Source organism: Mycteria americana, chromosome 9 (assembly GCF_035582795.1).
Source record: "Mycteria americana isolate JAX WOST 10 ecotype Jacksonville Zoo and Gardens chromosome 9, USCA_MyAme_1.0, whole genome shotgun sequence".
In the NCBI taxonomy this organism is placed as follows: domain Eukaryota; kingdom Metazoa; phylum Chordata; class Aves; order Ciconiiformes; family Ciconiidae; genus Mycteria; species Mycteria americana.
In genome coordinates this window covers 23,362,737-23,384,798 of record NC_134373.1, presented here as the reverse complement: position 1 = coordinate 23,384,798, position 22,062 = coordinate 23,362,737, and the positions used below count along the sequence as shown (strand labels likewise).

Sequence of the window (22,062 nt, the reverse complement as noted above, 5' to 3'; positions counted from 1 at the left end):
TTTTCTCCTTACTGTCTTTTAGGTACTCAACCTCTTTTTGGCCTTGCTGCTGAGCTCATTTAGTTCAGACAACCTTGCTGCTACAGACGATGATAATGAAATGAACAATCTACAGATTGCTGTGGCAAGGATTCAGAAAGGCATAGATTATGTGAAGAGAAAAGTGCGTGAATTCATCCAAAAAGCCTTTGTTAGAAAGCAGAAAGTTTTAGATGAAATCAAACCTCTTGAAGACCTAAACAACAAAAAAGACAGCTGTATTTCCAACCACACAATAGTAGAAATAGGTAAAAACCTCGCCTATCTTAAAGAAGGAAATGGAACTACCAGTGGCATAGGCAGCAGCGTGGAAAAATATGTTGTTGATGAAAGTGATTACATGTCATTCATAAACAACCCAAGTCTCACTGTGACAGTGCCAATTGCTGTTGGGGAATCAGATTTTGAAAATTTAAATACAGAGGAGTTCAGCAGTGAGTCAGACCTGGAAGAAAGCAAAGAGGTAAGACTATTTCTATATTTAGAATACTCTGATGCTTTTCTTTTTTCCTAAGATTACTAGTGTTGAATTCAAATCTCTATTTAATTCCTGTATAACATCATATACAAACTTGTAATGGTATTTAAGGTAAATTGATGTAAGGCTGCAGGTTTTGAATGAGATGGTAGTACAGTATTGCATTTACAGTAATAATCAAGGTGTATAAAATTTTTTTAGAAAATGAATACTTTTTTCTATTTTATTTAGTTAAATCATTAACAAGACAATGAACTAATTTAATAGCCCTGGATACCAAAAGTCTTAGAAAATGTGTGGGGATTGTACAAGTTTCTCCATGCTTATTTCATCAGTGCAGTTTATTCACTCTTTTGTCTGCTTTCTGGAGTGCCTCCTGTCAAATTAACAGTCCGTTCTGATGCTTTTAACCTTTTTGATATAGTCAAAATACATTTAGATACATCATAAGTACATTTGAATCCTGGACCAGCATCACTAAATGATTTCATAGAAATCACTAATAATCCGTCTGATAGTAGCAGAACCACTGAAGAAGTGAAGTAATGGCCTTATGGTAAAAAAAGTTATGAAGCTTTACATCTCGATGTAAGGTCCTTTCATATGGCTACCCATTGTAATTTTTAAAGCTTTAAGATATTTGAATCTGTTACCTACTGTGACTGTAATAAAATGTACCTCTTTCTGTCACAATGTGGTGCCAAATGGACAAATCCGAGCTAGCGCTTAGTGAGTCACAGTGGATGCCGAAGCCATTCTTATTGTGTTAACCCAGTGCTCTGTGCTGTACAATTGTACATGGTGGAGGCACACCACCTGAAGTGGAGTAAGTCTATGCTATGCTCAGTACCAATGCTAGTTCATTCAGAATTAGCATGGGTATTTTTGAACAGTACTGCATACGACAGCATAGACATAAACTAACATAAAAGTTTTCATAAGTGATTTCCTCGCGCTTGAATCTGAGGGTATAAATATGGATAAGATTCTAGTAATTCTCACCGAGATCCTTTTTTGTACAGACTGCATCACATGTTTAGTCATATTTTCTTGTTTCTTATCAGAAATGTCTTTATTATTCTTTTAAAAATATTTCTTTTTTTGCAGATTGTTTGTATTTGTATTTATCTTACTCTTCAAAACCATGGCTTGGGTGTAGAACAAAGCAGAAGTTGTTGTAGTTTAACGCTTAATTGTTCTGTGTAATGAAGAGGGTGATTATATGAAAGTTTCTTGGTCTGAATGTAGGATTTTGGTTGATTCTATTCTATCTTTGTACACAGGATAAGAAAAGGAATCTTCTTCAGGCACCTTTACCCCACACAGGGCTAGTGCATTGTTCTGTCCTTCCATTCTTCTGCTGTTCCATTGTTCTATAGTCCCATTGTTAACTGCTTCAAAACTTACTGCTGCCAAAGGAGCAGCAAATTCTACTGCTAATCTGGTCAAATTCCACCTATCAGTGAGGTCATCCATAATGATTGCATATGACAGTAAAGGCACAGGGGTTTTTTCTGTCTTTTTGTAAATCACGTAGTTTCTTGGTACAGGCCTGGTCCTTCTGGGATTATTTTTTTTTTCCTGCTAATCATGTTAAAGTCCATCTATCACTTTCAACCTTTTCCCTGCTTAGCAACTAGTGATAGCCAGAGGATGTATTGAAAGTTTGGGAATAAAGTGCCTTGAGTTAAGTTCAGTACTAGGAAACAGAATACTTTGGATTTCTTCATCATCTTTCATTTCTTCACAAAATATTTATTGCTATCTTGGTGAAGTAATAAATACCTGTCTGTCATTCTGTATTTGTCTGTAAAGTTAGTATACTATTTCTATCAGTTTCAAGGATGCTGTCAACTTAAACTTATCATTTTTCATAAAACATTCTAAATGCCTCAATTGGAAAGTGTGAAGAAGATACTGTTAGTTTATTCTGCAGATATATTGTAATTGGCAATGATGCTTCAGATGATACTACTGTATGAATGACACTAAAAGAAAATCTTCTGATACAGATACAGTCTGAGATGTTGACTGTGAAGTCCCAATACAATCAGAAGTATGCACTCAGGAAAACTGTTCTCTCTTCGTTTCTTATTTTAAGCTCCCACCCATATCAGATCAATTCTGATAATGTTACTGATTCTGATACTACTACTACTCATTGTAGTAGTAAACCATGTTTTAAATTGTCCTATATACTTTCCCTGTGCTTGTTCTTTTTGAAAGGTTATGAAGTTATGTACATATTAACTGAAGTTTTATCAAAATAGATTATAACTGATAATTTTTAATTGGCAACATCTCTGCAAAAAGTAATTTGGAAGTGTAATTGGATTCTACTAATTTAAATACTATATGTCATTAAAATGACTGAGAAAGAAGTAATTTAAAGATTTTCATTAGTGATTATTAGATTAATTAGCTGTTGAAGTCTGTTTTTAAAAATGTAATCACAGGACTGTTCTGTACTGGTGGAGTATTCTCCATTTCTTATGCTGAAACTACAATTGCTGTGCAGAAAATAATTTCTAATTCATTGAACTTTGGTAGTAAGAAGGAACGTGACTTTTGGTAGTGCCTAATGATTAAGGCATCTGTTTTGAGAAAGAAATCTTTCCCTGCTACAAAATCTGTTTATAATTTTTTAACAGTCAATAGTCAGTGGCTAAAATGCAGAAACTGCCTTGAAATAGGGACCAAAACCTGAATTTCCTATATGAATTCCTTGATCACCAACACTCTCCCTTTTGTTTCTTTTTGTAGTCCACTTAATCTTTAACTATTTACTGCACAAGAGCATTATGTCAGTAGAAGAGGTGGAGAATGTACCTTATTCAAACCTATTGGCTGGTGGTTAGCAGGACTGAGTATGACCACAATGACAATGGTGCATCTATTTCTTCACTGTATAATAGGATGGTATGACTGCTAACTGTTTTCATTAGCCAAATCTTTCCTTTTCCCAATGGAAGGACCGCAATTGAGTTACTCTACCAGGTGACAAAAACATTGGTTTGAATTTGTATAGGACAAATTTTAAAGTGGATTATTCCACATTTGAAACATGAGCTCCAGTCATTAAGCTTCCACCATAAAAGAAAGGCTTTCTCCTCCAGATACAATATTTAAAAGAAAACAGTGTCCTTATTGCATTCTTGGAAGCACTTAGTCCTGTAAATGTGTGTGTTAATCATGCTTCAGGAACTGCAAACTGATCAGGTGATAAGACAAAGAAATGCATATTCAGTCAGGAATGAGCTAGTGCCAAGGCGTTTTGGCTGTTCAAGCCTGAAGGTCTTCTGAGCATATTCAGGACCAAAATTTTTTACTCTTGCAGAAGTTGAAGGTGAAAAATTGAAGGGAAATGTTTACAAATTTCAGGCACCTTCAAGAGAGACACAGCAGCTAAACAAAGACATTGTGACCATATTTCTTATTTAAGTGCCTAAATTTCAAATAGATTTTAATCACAAAAGTGCATTTTTTTATGTTAATCCTACCCTAGTCTTCACTAGATAATTCTTATCCACCATGGGTTTTGATATAGAGAAGAGTGATGGCTTATTAGTCACAGGACCCAACACTTGCCATGAAAATGATCCATAGCAAAAGAAGGCATTTTTTAAATTTAAAAAGTGATTACAAATGGCTTTTTGTTCAAGGCTTCCTCTTTTTTGTCATGCCATAATGTGCCTCACATTTCTGCCCTCTCACGTTTTCCCATTTATATGATTCTGCTGTTGTCAAGCGTTGATCTGCCAGTCACTTCATTGCTTATACCACAAATTAAAAGAGCTGAAGTTAGAAACCAAACCATGTTCAGTTAGCAGTATCCCAAATGAAAGGCAGCTTAGGCATCCATGTACCGTGAGAACACTCTGCACAAGATAGCCAGATGTTCATGAGTGTGTGTCCGTGTGCTTTTGCTTTTCTCTATGTATACACATGCATACATGTATTCACTGTGGTATAGGGCAATAAGCTGAAATTTTACAAACTAATTATAATTTATTAGCAAGTTTTAATAAAGTATATTAATGTTTGGTGAATTCTTTATTATAACATACGTATTTTCCAGTATTTTGATGGAAATATTAACTACATTATGCCTTTCTAGAAAAAACACATACAATATTGTACATGCTAGTAGGTGTGAATTTACAAGGAATTTTCTAGAAAATTGCCTGAAACATAAACCAGAATTAATTATGAGAACATTGTGTTCATAAGAATGGTAGTGGGGGAATACAATGTAATAAGGGAATTAGAGAACAAATCCAAAATAAAACTTGACCATGGAAGTAGAGCCATTAACAAATATGGGGCCACTGTGCTGAGTCTGTTGTCCTATACGTAAAGGTCCATGGACCTGAGCTGCATTACTGCTATCCACGTAGAAGCTATAAAAATAATTTTTCCTTTTTAGGTCCTTAAGTACTACGGGGATGGTTTATATAGAAAATTTTGTAGTGCATGTACAGCTGTGTAATAACTAGATTTTTATGCTAAGTGTAACTTTTAGGCTAGTAATTACACCAAGATATACCAAGTAACAAGATATTTTTAAATGCCTTGAAAAATATGGGATCTCCTAGTGCTGTTGCAGACACCTTAATAATGTCTATTTTAATTTAAGCAGTATTCAGTGCAAAAAAGCAGAGGTGCTGTGTCCTGAACTTCATTTCCTACCATTCTTACTTCTCACAGGAGTAGAACCAAGCTGGATCAGTCAAGCGGGCAGCTCTGGTGCCTTTTAGCGAGGCAGAGCATCGTGTCACCAATTTTACACAGGTTACCTAAGCAAGTTATACATCTATATGTATCTACTATATAATCACTTTTTAACGGATATTGACTGGCCTGCATGCTCTTCAGCTATGATCCTGTCCCATTCATTGCAATAAAGTACAAACATGCACAGCTGCTCTCTGCTGAGTCACGGGACTCGCATCACAGCATGGTCAGGCGAGATCGGCAGCCCCACTATTTCTGTGGTTCAGATGCTATACTTTCCATGATATTTTAATAGTATTTTGCAGTGCATGCTATGTACCTTTCCCAGTCTTGATGGTAAAGTTTTCAGGATTCTATTTCTGAAGGGTTTTCTTTCCTTTTGAAGGAAGACAGAATATGTAACATGTAAGCCATGTCTCTCATCAGAAGCTTATATAAGCCCATCTGTAAATTGTGTTGATAATGAAAGGCTGCTAGCTGTTTTGGAAAACTTTCATACTCTTGTATTTTAGCTTATAATGGAGGTAACTTGCAAACTCATGATAGTCACATTTATTTTTCACAATTTTTTTCTTAGAAATGCTTTTCTTCAGTACTTGTATAAGCATTTACTTATTTTGGAGATTAATATGCAGTACTTGAAGCAATATTAAGCATGAAATACATTTACTTTCCACAGTCAAAGCATGTGACCATCATTTGGTTAAAAAAGCTCGTACAAAACTGGTATTTGGCTGGTCAAACATTCAGAGATCAGTTCTGCTCTTAACTTACGCCCACACTTGCAAGTGTAGAGGTGCAAAGAGAAAACTGATAGCAAGATCTGGCCCAATTCAGTCTTACCATAGCTCTTCAATTTATGCTCACAAATTGACTACCTCCCCGAACATCTAAAATTGTCTGCCCTGAGAAACTTAAACTTATTCTCATCTTATCAGTAATAAATAAAGTTCAGCAGTCTAGTAAATACGCTACTGATTTTGGACCAAAAGGTCCCCAGCTTCAGTATGATTTACATCTCACCTGTTAAACATTACCATAATATTTACACCACCATAGTTGTATGATGCTGCTTTCAGTTTGGTAAATCAGTGGAATTCAAATATACTTATTGCATAGCTTTTTGTCTTATATTTTGTAAGGAATAATTTATCTGATAAGTCATATTTTGATTTAAAAATATTCATTATTCAAAATCCTTTGATACTCTGAAGTATTTAGGCTTTCGATTGTTTGTGAATTGGTCACATCATATTGGCATATTGTGATTCATAGTGGATCATGTTAAGTTGTTAATATTAGAGTTAATTGGAGTTCACTTAATTAATCTTTACAAACAGCAATCCCTTTCTCTGTTTCAGAAATATCCTTTCACTGTTGCTTGTGTGAATTAAAGAGCTTCCAGTGGGAGTGCTTTTGCAAATATTTCCACTGCTACTTACAATGCTTTTGCTTTCATCCAACGTTCTTGCAAATATTTTCATTTATCAAATGCTCACAAATAAGTAGATCAAAGGAATTATGAATAGCAATAAAGTACAGAGTGGACTATAATTTAGGGATCCTGTTTTTTTGCAGTATTTGCAAACAATCATAGAATCGTTTAGGTTGGAAAAGACCTTTAAGATCATCAAGGCCAACTGATAACCTTGCACTGCCAAGTCCACCACTAAACCATGTCCCCAAGCACCACATCTTCACGCCTTTTAAATACTCCCAGGGATGGTGACTGAACCAGTTCCCAGGGCAGCCTATTCCAATGCTTGAAAACCCTTTTGGTGAAGAAATATTTCCTAATATCCAATCTAAACCTCCCCTGGTGCAACTTGAGGCCATCTCCTCTTGTCCTATGGCTTCTTACTTGGGAGAAGAGACCGATCCCCACCTCACTACAGCCTCCTTTCAGGTAGTTGTAGAGAGTGATAAGGTCTCCCCTGAGCCTCCTTTTCTCCAGGCTAAACAACCCCAGTTCCCTCAGCTGCTCCTCATAAGGCTTCTGCTCCAGACCCTTCATCAGCTTCGTTGCTCTTTGCTCTTCTTTGTTACTCCAGCACCTCAATGTCTTTCTTGTAGTGAGGGGCCCAAAACTGAACACAGTATTTGAGGTGTGGCCTCACCAGTGCCGAGTACAGGGGGACAATCACTTCCCTAGTCCTGCTGGCCACACTATTTCTGATACAAGCCAGGATGCTATTGGCCTTCTTGGCCACCTGGGCACACTGCTGGCTCATATTCAGGTGGCTGTCAACCAACACCCCCAGGTCCTTTTCTGCCTGGCAGCTTTCCAGCCACTCTTCCCCAAGCCTGTAGTATTGCACGGAGTTGTTGTGACCCAAGTGCAGGACCTGGCACTTGGCCTTGTTGAACCTCATACAGTTGGCCTCAGCCCATGGATCCAGCCTGTCCAGGTCCCTCTGTAGAGCCTTCCTACCCTCAAGCAGATCAACACTCCTGCACAACTTGGTGTCGTCTGCAAACTTACTGAAGGTGCACTTGATCCCTTCATCCAGATCATTGATAAAGATATTAAACAGAACTGGCCCCAGTACTGAGCCCTGAGGAACACCACTTGTGACCGGCTACCAACTGGAGTAAACTCCATTCACCACCACTCTTTGGGCCCGGCCATCCAGCCATCAGCAGCCAGTTTCTCCAGAAGAATGCTGTGGGAAACCGTGTCAAAGGCTTTACTGAAGTATAGGTAGACAACATCCACAGCCTTTCCCTCATCCACTAAGTGGGTCACCTTATCACAGAAGGAGATCAGGTTTGTCAAGCAGGACCTGCCTTTCATAAACCCACGCTGACTGGGCCTGATCGCCTGGTTGTCCTGTACGTGCCGTGTGACGGCACTCAAGAGGATCTGCTCCATAACCTTCCCCAGCACTGAAGTCAGACTGGCAGGCCTGTAGTTCCCCGGATCCTCCTTCCAGCCCTTCTTGTAGATGGGCATCACATTTGCTAACTTCCAGCCTACTGGGACCTCCCCAGTTAGCCAGCACTGCTGATGAATGATTGAAAGTAGCTTGGTGAGCACTTCCGCCAGCTCCCTCAGCACCCTTGGGTGGATCCCATCGACATGTGTGTGTCTAAGTGGTATAGCAGGTCACCAACCATTTCCCCTTGGATTATGGGGACTTCATTCTGCTCCCTGTCCCCATCTTCTAGCTCAGGGTACCCGGAAAACAACTGGTCTTACTATTAAAGACTGAGGCAAAGAAGGCATTAAGTACCTCAGCCTTTTCCTCATCCTTTGTCACTATGTTTCCCCCTGCATCCAATAAAGGATGGAGAGTCTCCTTAGCCCTCCTTTTGTTGCTAATGTATTTTTAGAAACATTTTTTATTGTCTTTTATGGTAGTAGCCAGACTAAGTTCTAGCTGGGCTTTGGCCCTTCTACTTTTTTCCCTGCATAATCTTATGACATCCTTGTAGTCCTCCTGAGTTGCCTGCCCCTTCTTCCAAAGGTCGTAAACTCTCCTTTTTTTCCTTCCTTTTTGTAGGGAGAAGCCCTAATTCCTACGTGACCATACTCAGGCACTAACACATCCATAACCCTTGCATCTTTGCTGCCGCATGGATCTCCATCCCCTACCTCCACTGAGACAGCAGACCAAAGGACCTCGCTAGCACGTCATCCCTCAAACACTGGCGTGCCGCCCCCAGGTTTATCTCTAGTGAGCCTGGTTTTATCCCTTTCCCCCTTCAAATCTAGTTTAAAGCTCTTTCAATGAGCCCTGCTAAACCCTGTGCAAAGATCCTTTTCCCCCTTTGAGACAGGTGTACCCCCATCTGTTGCCAGCAGGCCTGGTGTCATGTAAACTGACCCATGATCAAAAAACCCAAAATTCTGCTGGTGACACCAGGCTCAGAGCCAGGTATTGATCTCCTGACTCTTCCTGTTTCTTCCCTCATCATTCGCTGCAACTGGAAAGATAGAGGAGAACACTACTTGTGCTCCTGATCCCTTAACCAGTTGTCCCAAGGCCCTAAAGTCCCTCTGATTGCCCTCGGACTTCTTATTGCAACTACATCGCTGCCTACCCGAAAAATCAGTAACGGATAATAATCTGAGGGCTGTACCAGGTAGGAAGCTTTCTCTTCACATCTTTAACCCGGGCCCCAGGGAGGCAGCAGACTTCCCTAAGAAGGGGGTCTGGTCTGCATATTGGGCTTTCTGTTCCCTTCAGAAGGGAGTCTCCTACAACAATGGTCTTTTTTCCTTTATGGAAGCAGTTTTGATGCAGGGCGTAGGCTGACTTAACCTTCGCAACACCTCCAAGCTAGATGAACCATCATCCTCATTATTGTTTGGTTCCACTTGCAGAGCCTCATACCTACTATGCAAGGGCACCTGGGCAGGTGGGGTAGTCACAGAAGAGACGCACCTGCTGTGCTGGACAGGAACTTGTCACCATTGTCCCCCATCCCTTAAGTCACTGTGTTCAGCCAGGCGGAGAGAGGATAGGGAATCCTCCATATCATGCATCCTGTCTGCCAGTTGGGCCTGTCTCAGGGAAGGTAGGGTGAGATTCCAGTAGTCTCCTTCTCTCTCGCACTCCCTGATACTCCTCAGCCTACTCACCTCATCATCACAGAATTGTTTTGCTTTGACTTACAATGATCTGATTTTTTGAACTGATAGAGTTATGATGCATGACTGTATAAGCACTAGAAAGAGTGACATCCAGATTCCACTTAATTATACCAGTGGAACTACAATGATATTTACCACTTGGTCGATTTTATAGGTAATATAGTTGTACTGAAAAAGACGGGGTAAGTTTGGATATAATATTGCCATTTATATCACAGAACATCTCATTTTCATACTGACAGCCACACAGCACTAAGAAAATAAAAACAATATAATTTCCATTATTTGACATTTTCATAGGTATTTGGGAGGAAAGGAAATTAAAAGCAAAACCAAAATGGTGGTTTCTTTTCTTGCCATCTTCCTGCTTATGCCTATTCTGCTCTTTGCTCCTTCAGTCCCTTAAATTATGATTTCAACAGCTATTAGTGGCATCCTGGCCAATCATGAAATTTCAGGCTTTGTTAAAAACGTTAAACTAAGAGCAGTTCAGCTACTCTCAGATAATCTTCTTGGAAACAAACAAAGAAAGAAATGTTGGAAGCTTAAAGTGGCCTGGCTGTAAGTGAAGCAGAATTGTATGAATCCATGAGATGTTGTCGAGGTTCAGAAAGTAATTATGTCAAAAACTTCCTGACCTAATCTTGGCTGCTGCTTTTTGCAATGCTGCTCTGATAGGCAAGCTGCTTTCCACTTTCAGTTTCTATCTTGAAAGCTAAACTAAAATCTGTATCTCATACTGTACTGTTTTGCTGACTAAAGCATGACTGGCAATGCTGTTGGTAGATGTGACGTAAAAGATATAAAAATCTCTATGATAATCAGTACATTGCTGCTTTAGAACCATGTAAGTACATTTGTCCCCTTATTGTCTTCTGTGAAAAGGAGATGGAGTATGTACATTCTGAGGTTTTGAGAAGTAGATTTCTCTGAAAATAATTTCCTTAGCATACTATTCAGAAAAAATCTAGCATCATAACTCTTGAAGAGTGTCCAATACTCGACCCTGATAAATCTCTTATAATCTGGGTGACTGAATACTTTTGAAACCTAGAACCATGGTATAAAAAAGGCTTAAAAATGACTTACTATTATATCAAAGATAACGTTTGGGTTTGATGATGATTTTGTTTCTACAGGTTCATTTTTTTAAAAAAGCTGTACACATGTTAAGTATATAGCATTGCCTAAATCCAGTTTTTGTAATGCTAGTGAGCAGAGAAGAATTTATCAGGTACAAAGGTAACTCTGAGATATATTAAGGTAAAGAACTGGGACATATGCTACATACCTAACATATCAGGGTCTGCAATTAGGAGTAGTCTAGCTATCCAGCTGGATTCCATAGGTGTGAACACTGGCAAGTCACAGTAAGTGGTAGAAAAAGTCTTCCTATGTATTAAAGCATATGAACAAAACATAATCAGCAATAACATGGTCTATTCCCAGGTGATTTTCTGTTGAATACATAGAAATCAGTACAACGTCCCTGGGTCAGTTGCTTTATACCAGAGCAGAAGATTGCTGTGGAAATATGTGATTGTTACTGAAAAGTTTTCCTAGCATACTGAACTTAATTGATTTGGTAAAATCTTAGGATTTTTTATCATAAAACCTTCGTAGCTGTTTGTAATGCATACTAAATTTTATAAATATTGTATAGAATGCCATACAATAAATTCAATGTTAAAAATAACAAAGAAACAAACAAAAAAAGAAGTAATTATTTCTGTTGAAAATTTTAAATTTTTTCTTCCCCAAATGATACTGAATTATTACAGATTGAATTTATTGAATAATTTTTATAATGTGCTTCTTCATATACTGATCAGGTTGGAGTTAAATTCAGGTATAATAGAAGAGCATGCTAAGGAAATACTCTGTTACATCAATAACAGAAGAGTAACTGAATTCTCAGTGGGATAAGGCATTTAATTGATGTGTTGCAAGTATCAGCTGCTGTTGATTCAATTTAGGATTCTTCTGTTTAGCTTAACTCCTGTGATTATTATTACAGCTCTTTAAAAGAAGCACACCAGATTTTCAGTGAGAAGAGACTTGTAAGATACAACTCACCATACATACCTCCCCACATAAATAAAGATGGCTTTCTGATGTTCCTGATAATTGACTGTTCTACTGTATAATTTTCTACCTTTTCTACCTGATCTTTTTGATCTCTTCTTATAGTGGATATATCTAATCTTCCATCTTGAGTTAACTGTCAGTCTTATGCAATTTCAGTAATAGGAATTCATTACCCCTTCTTAAAATTAACACGTACTGATTAAACTAACTGTGTGATATCTGAGTCACTGAACTCTTCATTTTCCTGTAAAAGAATGGACAGTAGGTCTTTCAAACTTAAGGTTTAACCCGTTCATAATTTTTGTTTGCTCTGCTACTACTACAGCATTCTGCTAGAAATGCTGTCCAGACCGGAATGATGCAAGCAACATTTTAAGAAAACTCTACATAATACAAAGAGATAGTTACTTCTCAGTTTAAAAATTATTTACTGTATTGTATTGATAAACATTAATTTTTAACACTACATATAAATTTCTTTGGAATGTACCTTGCGTTTATGGTATTTCTGGCCTTTCCTCAAACTGATGATTGACTTCCACTAATGTTTAAATGCTGTGGTCCTTAGTTGAGGACTACAGTATTTATCACACTTTCCAGTTTCTCCATTTTAGAGGCAGTATTCCACAATGACCAAACTGCTATGCATTATCTATAATTTGAATATGTTGCAATGGGAAATTTGTAAATAATAATCTGCAGAAAAGCGTGCATCCATGTCTTTGTACACTGGACCTTACCAGTCCAGTTTATGCTAAAGCTCATGCACAAACATGAGACATGGATATGTAAGCTGGGATTTTCAAAGAAACATAAAGGAAATGGGTGTGCAGATATCACTGAAATCTCATGCATAATATACCCTACAATAAATGTTTCCATTTGTTTGGTCTTCCTCTAAAATGTGGGCTATAGTGTACCATGGTACACAGAAATCACAGTTAAGCCTATGTCAAAATCACAACATGATATATTGTCAGTGTGATTCAATAAAATCAGAGTCGGGGAGAAAGGAAGTAATCTTTTTGTTTGAAGAACATACTTAATATTGTCTGCAACGTAAAATTTCATTAAAGTCTTATGGTACTTTCTGTATTCCCATACTAATATTGTTTACATTTCCATTACAAAAAACTGTATAGAATTTGGAGCTTCTCAAACATGTTTTAAAGGAATAATGCCTCTAACTTAAGTTTTAAGTGTCAGCAAAGATACATCTTTAATGTTACCATGGACCATCTCTCTGTCTAATATTAATTCCCTATGGACTGTATTCTAAATCTGCTTACATCATTCCCTTTATAAAATTAGCTACTTATCAATGCAGCCATTTTACTGATGTTATACTCCACATAGTGATAACATTAGAAGAGTCATAGAATGCCATGATCAAACTACTTTTACTTATTATAGTACTCATATTTGTCTGTTGCCAACATAATGTGATGGTGTGAAAGAATCATTTTGAAGATTTGGATTATATTATCAGTATGATTCATTGGTGCAGTATTGTTTTATGACAGTATGTGTTTTAAAAGCATTTGTTTTCACTTTAGTCCTCCAAAAATAAAGATTTTTTGGGCTTTTATAGTGACTGGACATGTATGTGTACTGTACCAAAGTAATAAGTAGTTTCAAAATGCACAATAAATTCAGAAAATGCATTGGCAAGTGAGAATGCAAAATATCAGCTGCTGCTCTTAATGTGCTGCTCTTTTGGAAATAAAGAGACTTAAACTATCCTATACAACTCATATCATGTGTTTTCATGTCAATGATAATGAAAAGTTTATATTCAAACTTTTTAGATTTTACAGACTTGATAGAATAACATTTCCTTGAGACATGAAAATACATCTGTGCAGCTTGCTGTTGGTTTGGTCATGATGTTGGAAAATTATTTGTATTAACACATGCTATCTGAAGTGTAATCTAAAATGCAGCCACATGATTGGAATAATTAAACAGTACAAAGTGTGGAAGGCACCCATTCCTAACTTACTGAAATTTTATTTCAGAATTCTTATGTGTGGCTCAGAATAGTAGTCTAATAATTTCAGCAATTCCTTGTATGAAAATATCAAAATATTTTCAATAGGGAAAATGCACATGATGTAGTTTCTAATCTTGTGACCTCACCTGTAGTAGAGCAATTTGGCATTATAGATTGTAGATAAGAAATTTTTTTAATGTTGGAGCACGGAATACATGCAAAATATTTTGGTATTCATTTCAAACATGAACTTCTATTCAAAATAAATAAAATTGAAAAAAAAAATTATGTGGGGTTTCATTCACAGAAATTAAATGCATCCAGCTCATCAGAAGGCAGCACAGTTGATATTGGACTACCTCCAGAAGGGGAACAACCAGAAGCAGAACCTGAAGAAGCTCTGGAGCCAGAGGCTTGTTTTACAGAAGGTAGGCACAGCAAAATATATGCAAGGTGATTAGCCCTAACTGTGTTGATTTGGGCTGGATTCTGTTTTTATTCAAAATCAAGAAGAAGCTTTGTGATTATAGTTGTATTTTCTGTTTGTATTAGTAACTCCTTCAGAGGTACTGCCATAGGTGTAGTGTTCTCGTGCTCTCTCTCTCTCTCTTTGGAAGGTATTATAAGAGTTACAAAGCTTTAACTTCAAATATTGAAACAAAAATCCTCAAATAGGACATACTTATTTACAAACATCTATTGCAGTAGTACTGAAATAAGCCAAATGACTTCTGTTCATTGTGATTTATAATAAATATTTACCTTACTCTGACATCTCAAAATTTATTATTGCACTTAGGCTGTGTGCGGAGATTCAAATGCTGTCAAGTCAGTGTAGAAGATGGGAAAGGGAAAATCTGGTGGAATCTTAGGAAAACCTGCTATAAGATTGTTGAACACAACTGGTTTGAGACCTTCATTGTCTTCATGATTCTTCTCAGCAGCGGTGCTCTGGTAAATTCAGTGTGGAACTATTGTGTCTATTTTAAGCAGCAAGCATTTAGAATTACAGTTAATTATATAGCTGCAGATAACATATCAGAATTTAATATCCAATTCATAAATGTTCTAATGTCAGCATATATCAACAAGTATTTGGCATGTATTGTAGGATACATAAGAGTTTGCTCACAGGCGATGAAACAAATTGTTTGGCAAGTTCAAAATGTAGTGTTAATGGAAATAAGAAATTAGTTATATCAGACTGGTATTCACGTGTCTTCATATTGATGATAATAGCTTTTTTTTTGTCTTATACACATTTAAAATAAACCACAGCTGAGCTAGGAAGTTACCAACAGCAACTTGAATTGTCAAACTGAGATGTAAGGTGCCAACGTGATTCCATCATGTATTTTACCAGACTGATATTAAATCAGGTGCACTGAGTAAGTACTGAAGTAATTAGTTCCTCATAGCAGGAGCAAAATATAGTGTACTTGCTACACTTGGGTCAATGCACAGTGATTCACTGTGAGTGTAGACATTTTCCTTTGAAAAGAGCGTTATTAATCTCTGTTCAGGATTGCTTTGTGGGTTAGTGTGTATAGTTTGGTTTCAATTATTAGTTCCTCAAAAGTTCTGTATCACAGCTCTCGTTATTAAATCCTTCACATAATTTTGATAAAAAGTTGTAGCTACCACAAAGGAAATCCTTATGTCAATAAGTCATTGCTATCCATGGAAATGAATGAAAATGAGATTTGGAGAACAGTATTACAGTAAGTTTCATAGATCACTGTTCAGCTCAGCTGAAAGCTGAATATTGTCTTTGGACCCAGCTTTATGAAAAGACTACAGTATGGAGTGAAAGCAAAAGTTGTACTTGAGGGAAGGATATATGCCTTATCATCACATATATCTTTCCAATTCAAATTCTTTTTTGGCTACTATATACCACACTGCAAGTCATTTAATTATATCTTCAAAAATCTTTTTCACAGGCATTTGAAGATATATACATAGAGCAACGTAAAACTATCAAGACCATGCTGGAATATGCTGACAAAGTTTTTACTTATATCTTCATTCTGGAAATGCTTTTAAAATGGGTGGCTTATGGATTTCAAACCTATTTCACTAATGCGTGGTGCTGGCTGGACTTCCTGATTGTTGACGTATGTATTCTTTTTCATGTCCTGTATGACAAGCTCTAAAAATCAGAATATTATGTTTTCAGGATAAGCTTTCTGTTCTATTCAATGGAAACTCTATTTTAAAACTATTGTCGTGGTATGGTTTTTAATTCTGTTCAGAAAAGAAAAAATATTTAGATATACTTTTTACTCTAGAGATGTTTTGTTGATATTCTCTAGTTTTATGAAGTTGTAATGCTTTATTGAAATGATGCTTTTTACTATTTTTTTTCACGGTGTGGAAAGGATGCTGTTCACCTTCTTCAGTTTTTACTGTGTATGGAATTTCAATATTTCAAAGCAATTTCTTTAAAGGTTTCTAACATTCTAATCAATTACTGTAAGTGTCCTGTCACTTACTCTGTGTAATATGAAAGGAAAATACTGCTAGGAACTCTGAGTTCCATTGTACTATTCAGTACTCTTGCACTTTTCACTGTATCACATGGGTGACCTTAAAGAGACACTTGGAGAACTGTAGATGAGCTCCCTTAGAATGGGTTCTCAAATGATTTTCAAAAGGCTGCACCACCAAGGAGCAGATACACATTGTCTGAAGAAGACCTAGTGGGAAGCGCACTATAATTTCAAGTCTACATGCTCAACAATGTATGCACAGTACTGGGTAGCATAAACGGATGTCTACAGATCTTTAACCATATAGCAGACATTCATTTCCTTTCCATCCCCAATAGCCTGACTACATGTGTCTGTGCTAATAGGGCATCTCTCAGTTCCACATATGTAATTCCCATGGAGTGCAAGGTAAGAATGTGTCTTGAGTCACTTCTTCGCTCATTCTGAAAAGTAGCAGAATTCTACAGAAATCACTATGTATCTCCCTAAAACTACAATGACGTGATATACCATGAAGTCTTTACTATACAGAGCTTGGAAAACACTACAACTTTTAAATCCATACCAGCATTGCAGATCCTGTGATAAAACATGACTATATGCATGCTTAGTATTCTGTGGTTGAGTCTGTACCCTTGTAAAACATTTATTGGCTCAATCACCAGATGTGTAAATTACCATGACCAGTAGAGCTTTACAGAGACCCTGTGGCCAATACTTTACGCTGTCATATGTCTATATGTTTATTGTATTTATCAACAAATATTTAATTATTTTTTATAATCTGTGTTTATTTACTTCTGTGAACTTTATAAATAACATTATTACTTTTTCATGGCAACCTTACCCTGGTGCAATTTTTTCATGGAAAGAATTAATCTCTGAAGCATTTGTTTTTAATCTTTAGTCAGAGGATTGAGATAACGAAGAAAAAGATTAATTTGGAAATTAAAGAGTTAAGAGAGAACAGGAAGGATGGAAGGGAAGGGCATTAAATGGAGGGAAATAGAAGATGGTTTGGTTTTTTTTTTTCTTTACTAGGGCCACTCCTTCCCAATGGTTTATTTTAAATACATTTCTAAGGATTATTGATGAAAGATAATTGTATTATTTATTTTACAGCTATTCTAGTTTATTTACTCATCTGCCTGCAGACCAGACCAGCGTTATGCAAGCCAGAATTGATGAAGTGGTTAAAGGAGTCACAGGGAATGTAATGAAGTGTGGATATGCCTAACAATGAAGCTTCTACCATTGTCTAACAAACAGTTGGTTATCAGTCTTGATTAGTCTGGTTAAATCTGAATAGCACTGGTAGCTATGGCTGTTGAATAAGATTTTCTGGACACTAGAAAGTTACATTTGACCAAAGGCCAGGTCTGGATGTGGCTTTTGAGAGCTTTTACATTCTCATCAAGTTCTGAAGATATCATGGGAAGTCCTGACTTAAATTGACCTTTCCAATTCACCCAACTTTTGGGAGTTTTCTTTTTGCATGTAACTTCATTTTTCTTTAAATACGACCAAATGTTGACTGGTTTATGTGAATTTAGAAGGCATTTTTATACCATTCTACCAACATGATTTCATCAACAGGTACCTAGAATATACTTTTATTCTACTTCGTATGACTTGAAAGATCTTTCTGCGTTATAGAGGGATTCCTGGAGAAAGAGGTCCAGCCTTGAATGTTCTTGAGAAGTTCAGGGCACACATCATTCCCACCATATGTATCAAAAGGATATACAAGATGAATGAGCAATATTGCCTTTCTGTTTTTGTGTAGGTCTCTTTGGTTAGCTTAACAGCTAATGCCTTGGGCTACTCAGAACTTGGTGCGATTAAATCCCTTAGGACACTAAGAGCTTTGAGACCTCTAAGAGCCTTGTCGCGATTTGAAGGGATGAGGGTAAGACAAAATGAAAGAATCTGAAATAATGCATGCATACACAGAAACAATGCATGCAGAATAATCAATGACAAATCCATGCAGAAACGCTACACTATCATCCTATATATTTTACATTTATCACTAACATATAAGCAAAAGGCTTCATCTGCTTATATGAATTCATGTGTTATTGCACACATTGTTACTCTTTTTTAGGCTCCTTGGCCTTTCACCCGATTTCATATTTTCCTGGAGGGCCCAAGGATTTATCAACTGCATGGATCTATGCAATGTTACTACAAAACTGAATTTATCCCATACAAATACATCCTGCTATAGTCAGAACAGTTTTAAAAAACCAATACTTCCTCATAAAAGTGTTTGCACATATACACACATATATATTCACATGTGTATTTCATACAAGTATAGAATATCATGCATAGTCTATCAAATATCTTTCAACCTACTATTCTGTAAATATTAATTGGGAATTTCTGTTACAATTTAAGTTTTGTAATTAATTCCTATGTTAATAAGTAAATTGTCTGCGTTAAAATATCTTCTCTCTTTCTAATCAGGACTATTGCATTCTATTTAAGACAACTTTTCTAGTATATCAAATATGGAGCTGGCTTTATGATTTCTGCCCTAAATTGGTTGCTTACTGCTTTCTATATTGATTTTAAAATGTTGATTATAATCTATAGAGCACTAAGCAGCCTGAAAACATATCAGAAGACTTTTGCTGACAGAGTTGGGTATATTTGAGAAGTTAGTGTCCCCAGCTGTTTGTTATCACCATATCAGTTACCACAGCTGAGACCCTCAGCTGCCCAGCTGGGCTCTCTCAGTCTATTCCAGTGCAAAGTCAGGTGGATTAGTTTAGATCACTGCTTTAGTGCACTGGGTTGGACAAAGACCTTATGTATTCTGCTATGGCATGAAAGCTCTAGAAATGTTTCTCTTAGGGGCAGTAGTCAACAGCTGGAGATGGTAGATCTTTCTAGCTCCAGCCACAAGAAGATGTCCGACTTACATGTTCAGGGTCCATCTGTCTGCCTTGGACATACTGCCATAGATCTAATCAGCAGATGCACCTGAGCTGAAACCCTATTGCTGTAATTATAAGGGATCCTTATGTGAGCTCCCTACTGCAACCATTGATCTTTGGCACCCCAGGTTATAAGCTGATTAGCAAATTTATAAGTCAACTACAAATTGGTGAGCTTCTGAAGAAAATGTGATGCTCTATGTGTGTAGAAAGGAAAAGACTTCAACCAAAAAGGAAACAGGCTTTGATGAAAGGTTATAAATTCAAATAGAAAATACCACTTCCTTGCCTCCAACAGATTTCTGGAACTTTGCTGAAGCAAATTTGAAAATTTGGGATATTTATATCAGATATAAGGCCTATCTAAATCCTCAATAGTATCTTGCTAAAAAACATGTTAAGTGTTGTTTTTTTATGAGAATTATGAGCAAAAAAAATACAAAATATTACAAATTTTATATGCACAGTAAATTGCTTAAGTGGCAATTTAATGTGGCAATGAAAAAACAATCACTTTGTCATGAAGGTTTATGGGTAATTGTCAATCCCATAACTTCCATGTTGGTGTAAACTTTACCTACTGATTTGATCCTGATCTGCTAACTGTATCTCTTTGTAAAATACCCAGATAAGGAGGAGATATATGACTTTAGCAAAAGCTATAATACAAAGTAGTGGATGAAGTTAGATAACTTCACACTAGAAATGCGACCTCTATTTTTATCAGTTAGGCAATTAACCATTGAAATTTTCCTATGGATATAATGAATTTTGCCTTACTTAAAGTAATTAATTTCAGGCTTAATGTCTTTAAAGATACAGTAGCTCAAGTTGGTGAAGAAATTAGTATGAGACGATTTTAAGGTCTGATACATGGAAATTCAAGATGTCTGTTCATAACACAGTAATTTCATTGGTGTTTAACATCTATGAACTGAAAATATGACAATATAGTATGGTGCATGTATTTGCATAGGCACTTAAAATTACTTCCGGTGAGCATTATACTTCCTATATACAAGCAAGCAATTCCATTGTACACATCTAAAATTTTTAATCCACTCACTGTACTATTCTCTAGGATCAGGACTTGTGCCTGCCCAAACTAAGAATTCATAGAAAACATTGTCTCTATAGAAAACGTGAGGTTTCCCCTGCATCTTCCCTACTTCCCTACTATTGCTAGGGGAAATACACTTTAATTTGCCCTTGAGACTTCATGAAAGTAGCCTGTGGGAGTATAATTAATCTGTCTATGCTCTGTCCCAAGCGGTATCACTCACTGCTATATGATGCTAGGCACATACTACCTTTTTTTTAACCAGTAAACGCTTTTAATGTCTTTCTAATGTTTTTCCTACTTTCACTTGCTGTCAGGCCTTGCCCTCTTTTCTCACACCCCTACTACCAATGGAAGCTAGGAGGTGTCTGGATCAGTGTTTTCAGTGATGCTCAACAGCATGTTTTGAGTGTCTTCAGATGATTCATATTACAAGCTGGTCCCTGCTATAGCTTCAGGACTCAGACTGAAAACAGAGAAAGTAGGTCAGCTGTAGAAATCCAGCAATTAAATAAAGAAGAACATGACTGGACCTGCAGCTGTAGCAGAAAGAGGAACAGAATTCTCGGGTGTAATGAGACTGAAAGCTCGAGGACAAATATTTTCACTTCATTAACTATCCCTTTATATCTCAATAATGATTCCTGATGGATGATATTACTACATTTAAGAAATCTACTTATATTTTTAAGTAGGAGAATTGAGATAACTTTAAATAAAAACAATATAAAAATGATAACTAATATATATTTGGAAAATATTCCCAAGTTGGGAAAAAATGATGTCGCCATTTATTATTCCAGTCAAACTTCCCATTAAAATCAGTGAGTTCATGGATTTCCAATATAAACTAATCCAGCATTATTATTAAACTATTCATTTGTTTAGGTCAAACTACTCCTCACGGCCTTCCACAGTCATGTCATTGACAAAGCAGAGAGTATAGGTCGGTCAACATAAGACAGCACTGTTCAAATAGTCACAAGAGATTTATCCCTTAGGCAGGGAATCCTCTCTGCCTGGCTGATGAGTGATAAAATGCTATATTATTTTTCTTATTGATTTACAATAGGTATTGCTAAGGAGATTTTTAGTATGAGTAAGAACCTATTTTGATTTTTTTTTTTTTAATTTCCCCATTAGAAATAAACACTTGCTACAACGTGATTTAAAATATGTGGCAAAAAAAAGCATGGAAGCTTTGGACTTCATCCACCATTCTGTGCTTTTATAGACTCATAGAATAATTTACACTGAAAGGAACCTCATTTGGTCCAGCTCCTAAATTTAACGTAATAACAATTTCATTGAAGTCCTATAGGATCTTGAATATTGTCCAAAGTATGTATCACCCCAAAGAGGTACTGTTTTGGCAGGAATGGAGCCCTGAAAGTAAAACAAGTATTTCTTGTTTCCTTCAGCCCAAGTCTACTATATGGTATACATGGTGGTGGTTCATCATCTACTCTAACATTCAAAGGTTTTATTTTCTATTCTGTAAAATGGCGAGGAATGAAAGGTGATCTACCTAGATGACTAATTTTACAAGTAATTGATTCTATGGAACCTATTAATTGTAGATGTAAATGTAATCCCAAAATATTTTACAGGCTTAAGCTACATATTCGTATTTCAA

At 36.6% G+C, this 22,062-nt stretch overlaps 1 protein-coding gene across 1 annotated transcript in view; it reads left to right on the top strand.

The window, feature by feature from the left end:
* The window catches only part of SCN2A (sodium voltage-gated channel alpha subunit 2), a 63,054-nt gene that overhangs the window by 30,060 nt on the left and 10,932 nt on the right, over positions 1 to 22,062 (top strand). Inside the window, exons 17-21 of the mRNA XM_075511882.1 lie at positions 23 to 502; positions 14,237 to 14,357; positions 14,729 to 14,883; positions 15,873 to 16,046; positions 18,208 to 18,330. Coding sequence (XP_075367997.1) covers positions 23 to 502; positions 14,237 to 14,357; positions 14,729 to 14,883; positions 15,873 to 16,046; positions 18,208 to 18,330 — 1,053 coding nt within the window. The remainder of the gene's footprint in view (positions 1 to 22; positions 503 to 14,236; positions 14,358 to 14,728; positions 14,884 to 15,872; positions 16,047 to 18,207; positions 18,331 to 22,062) is intronic.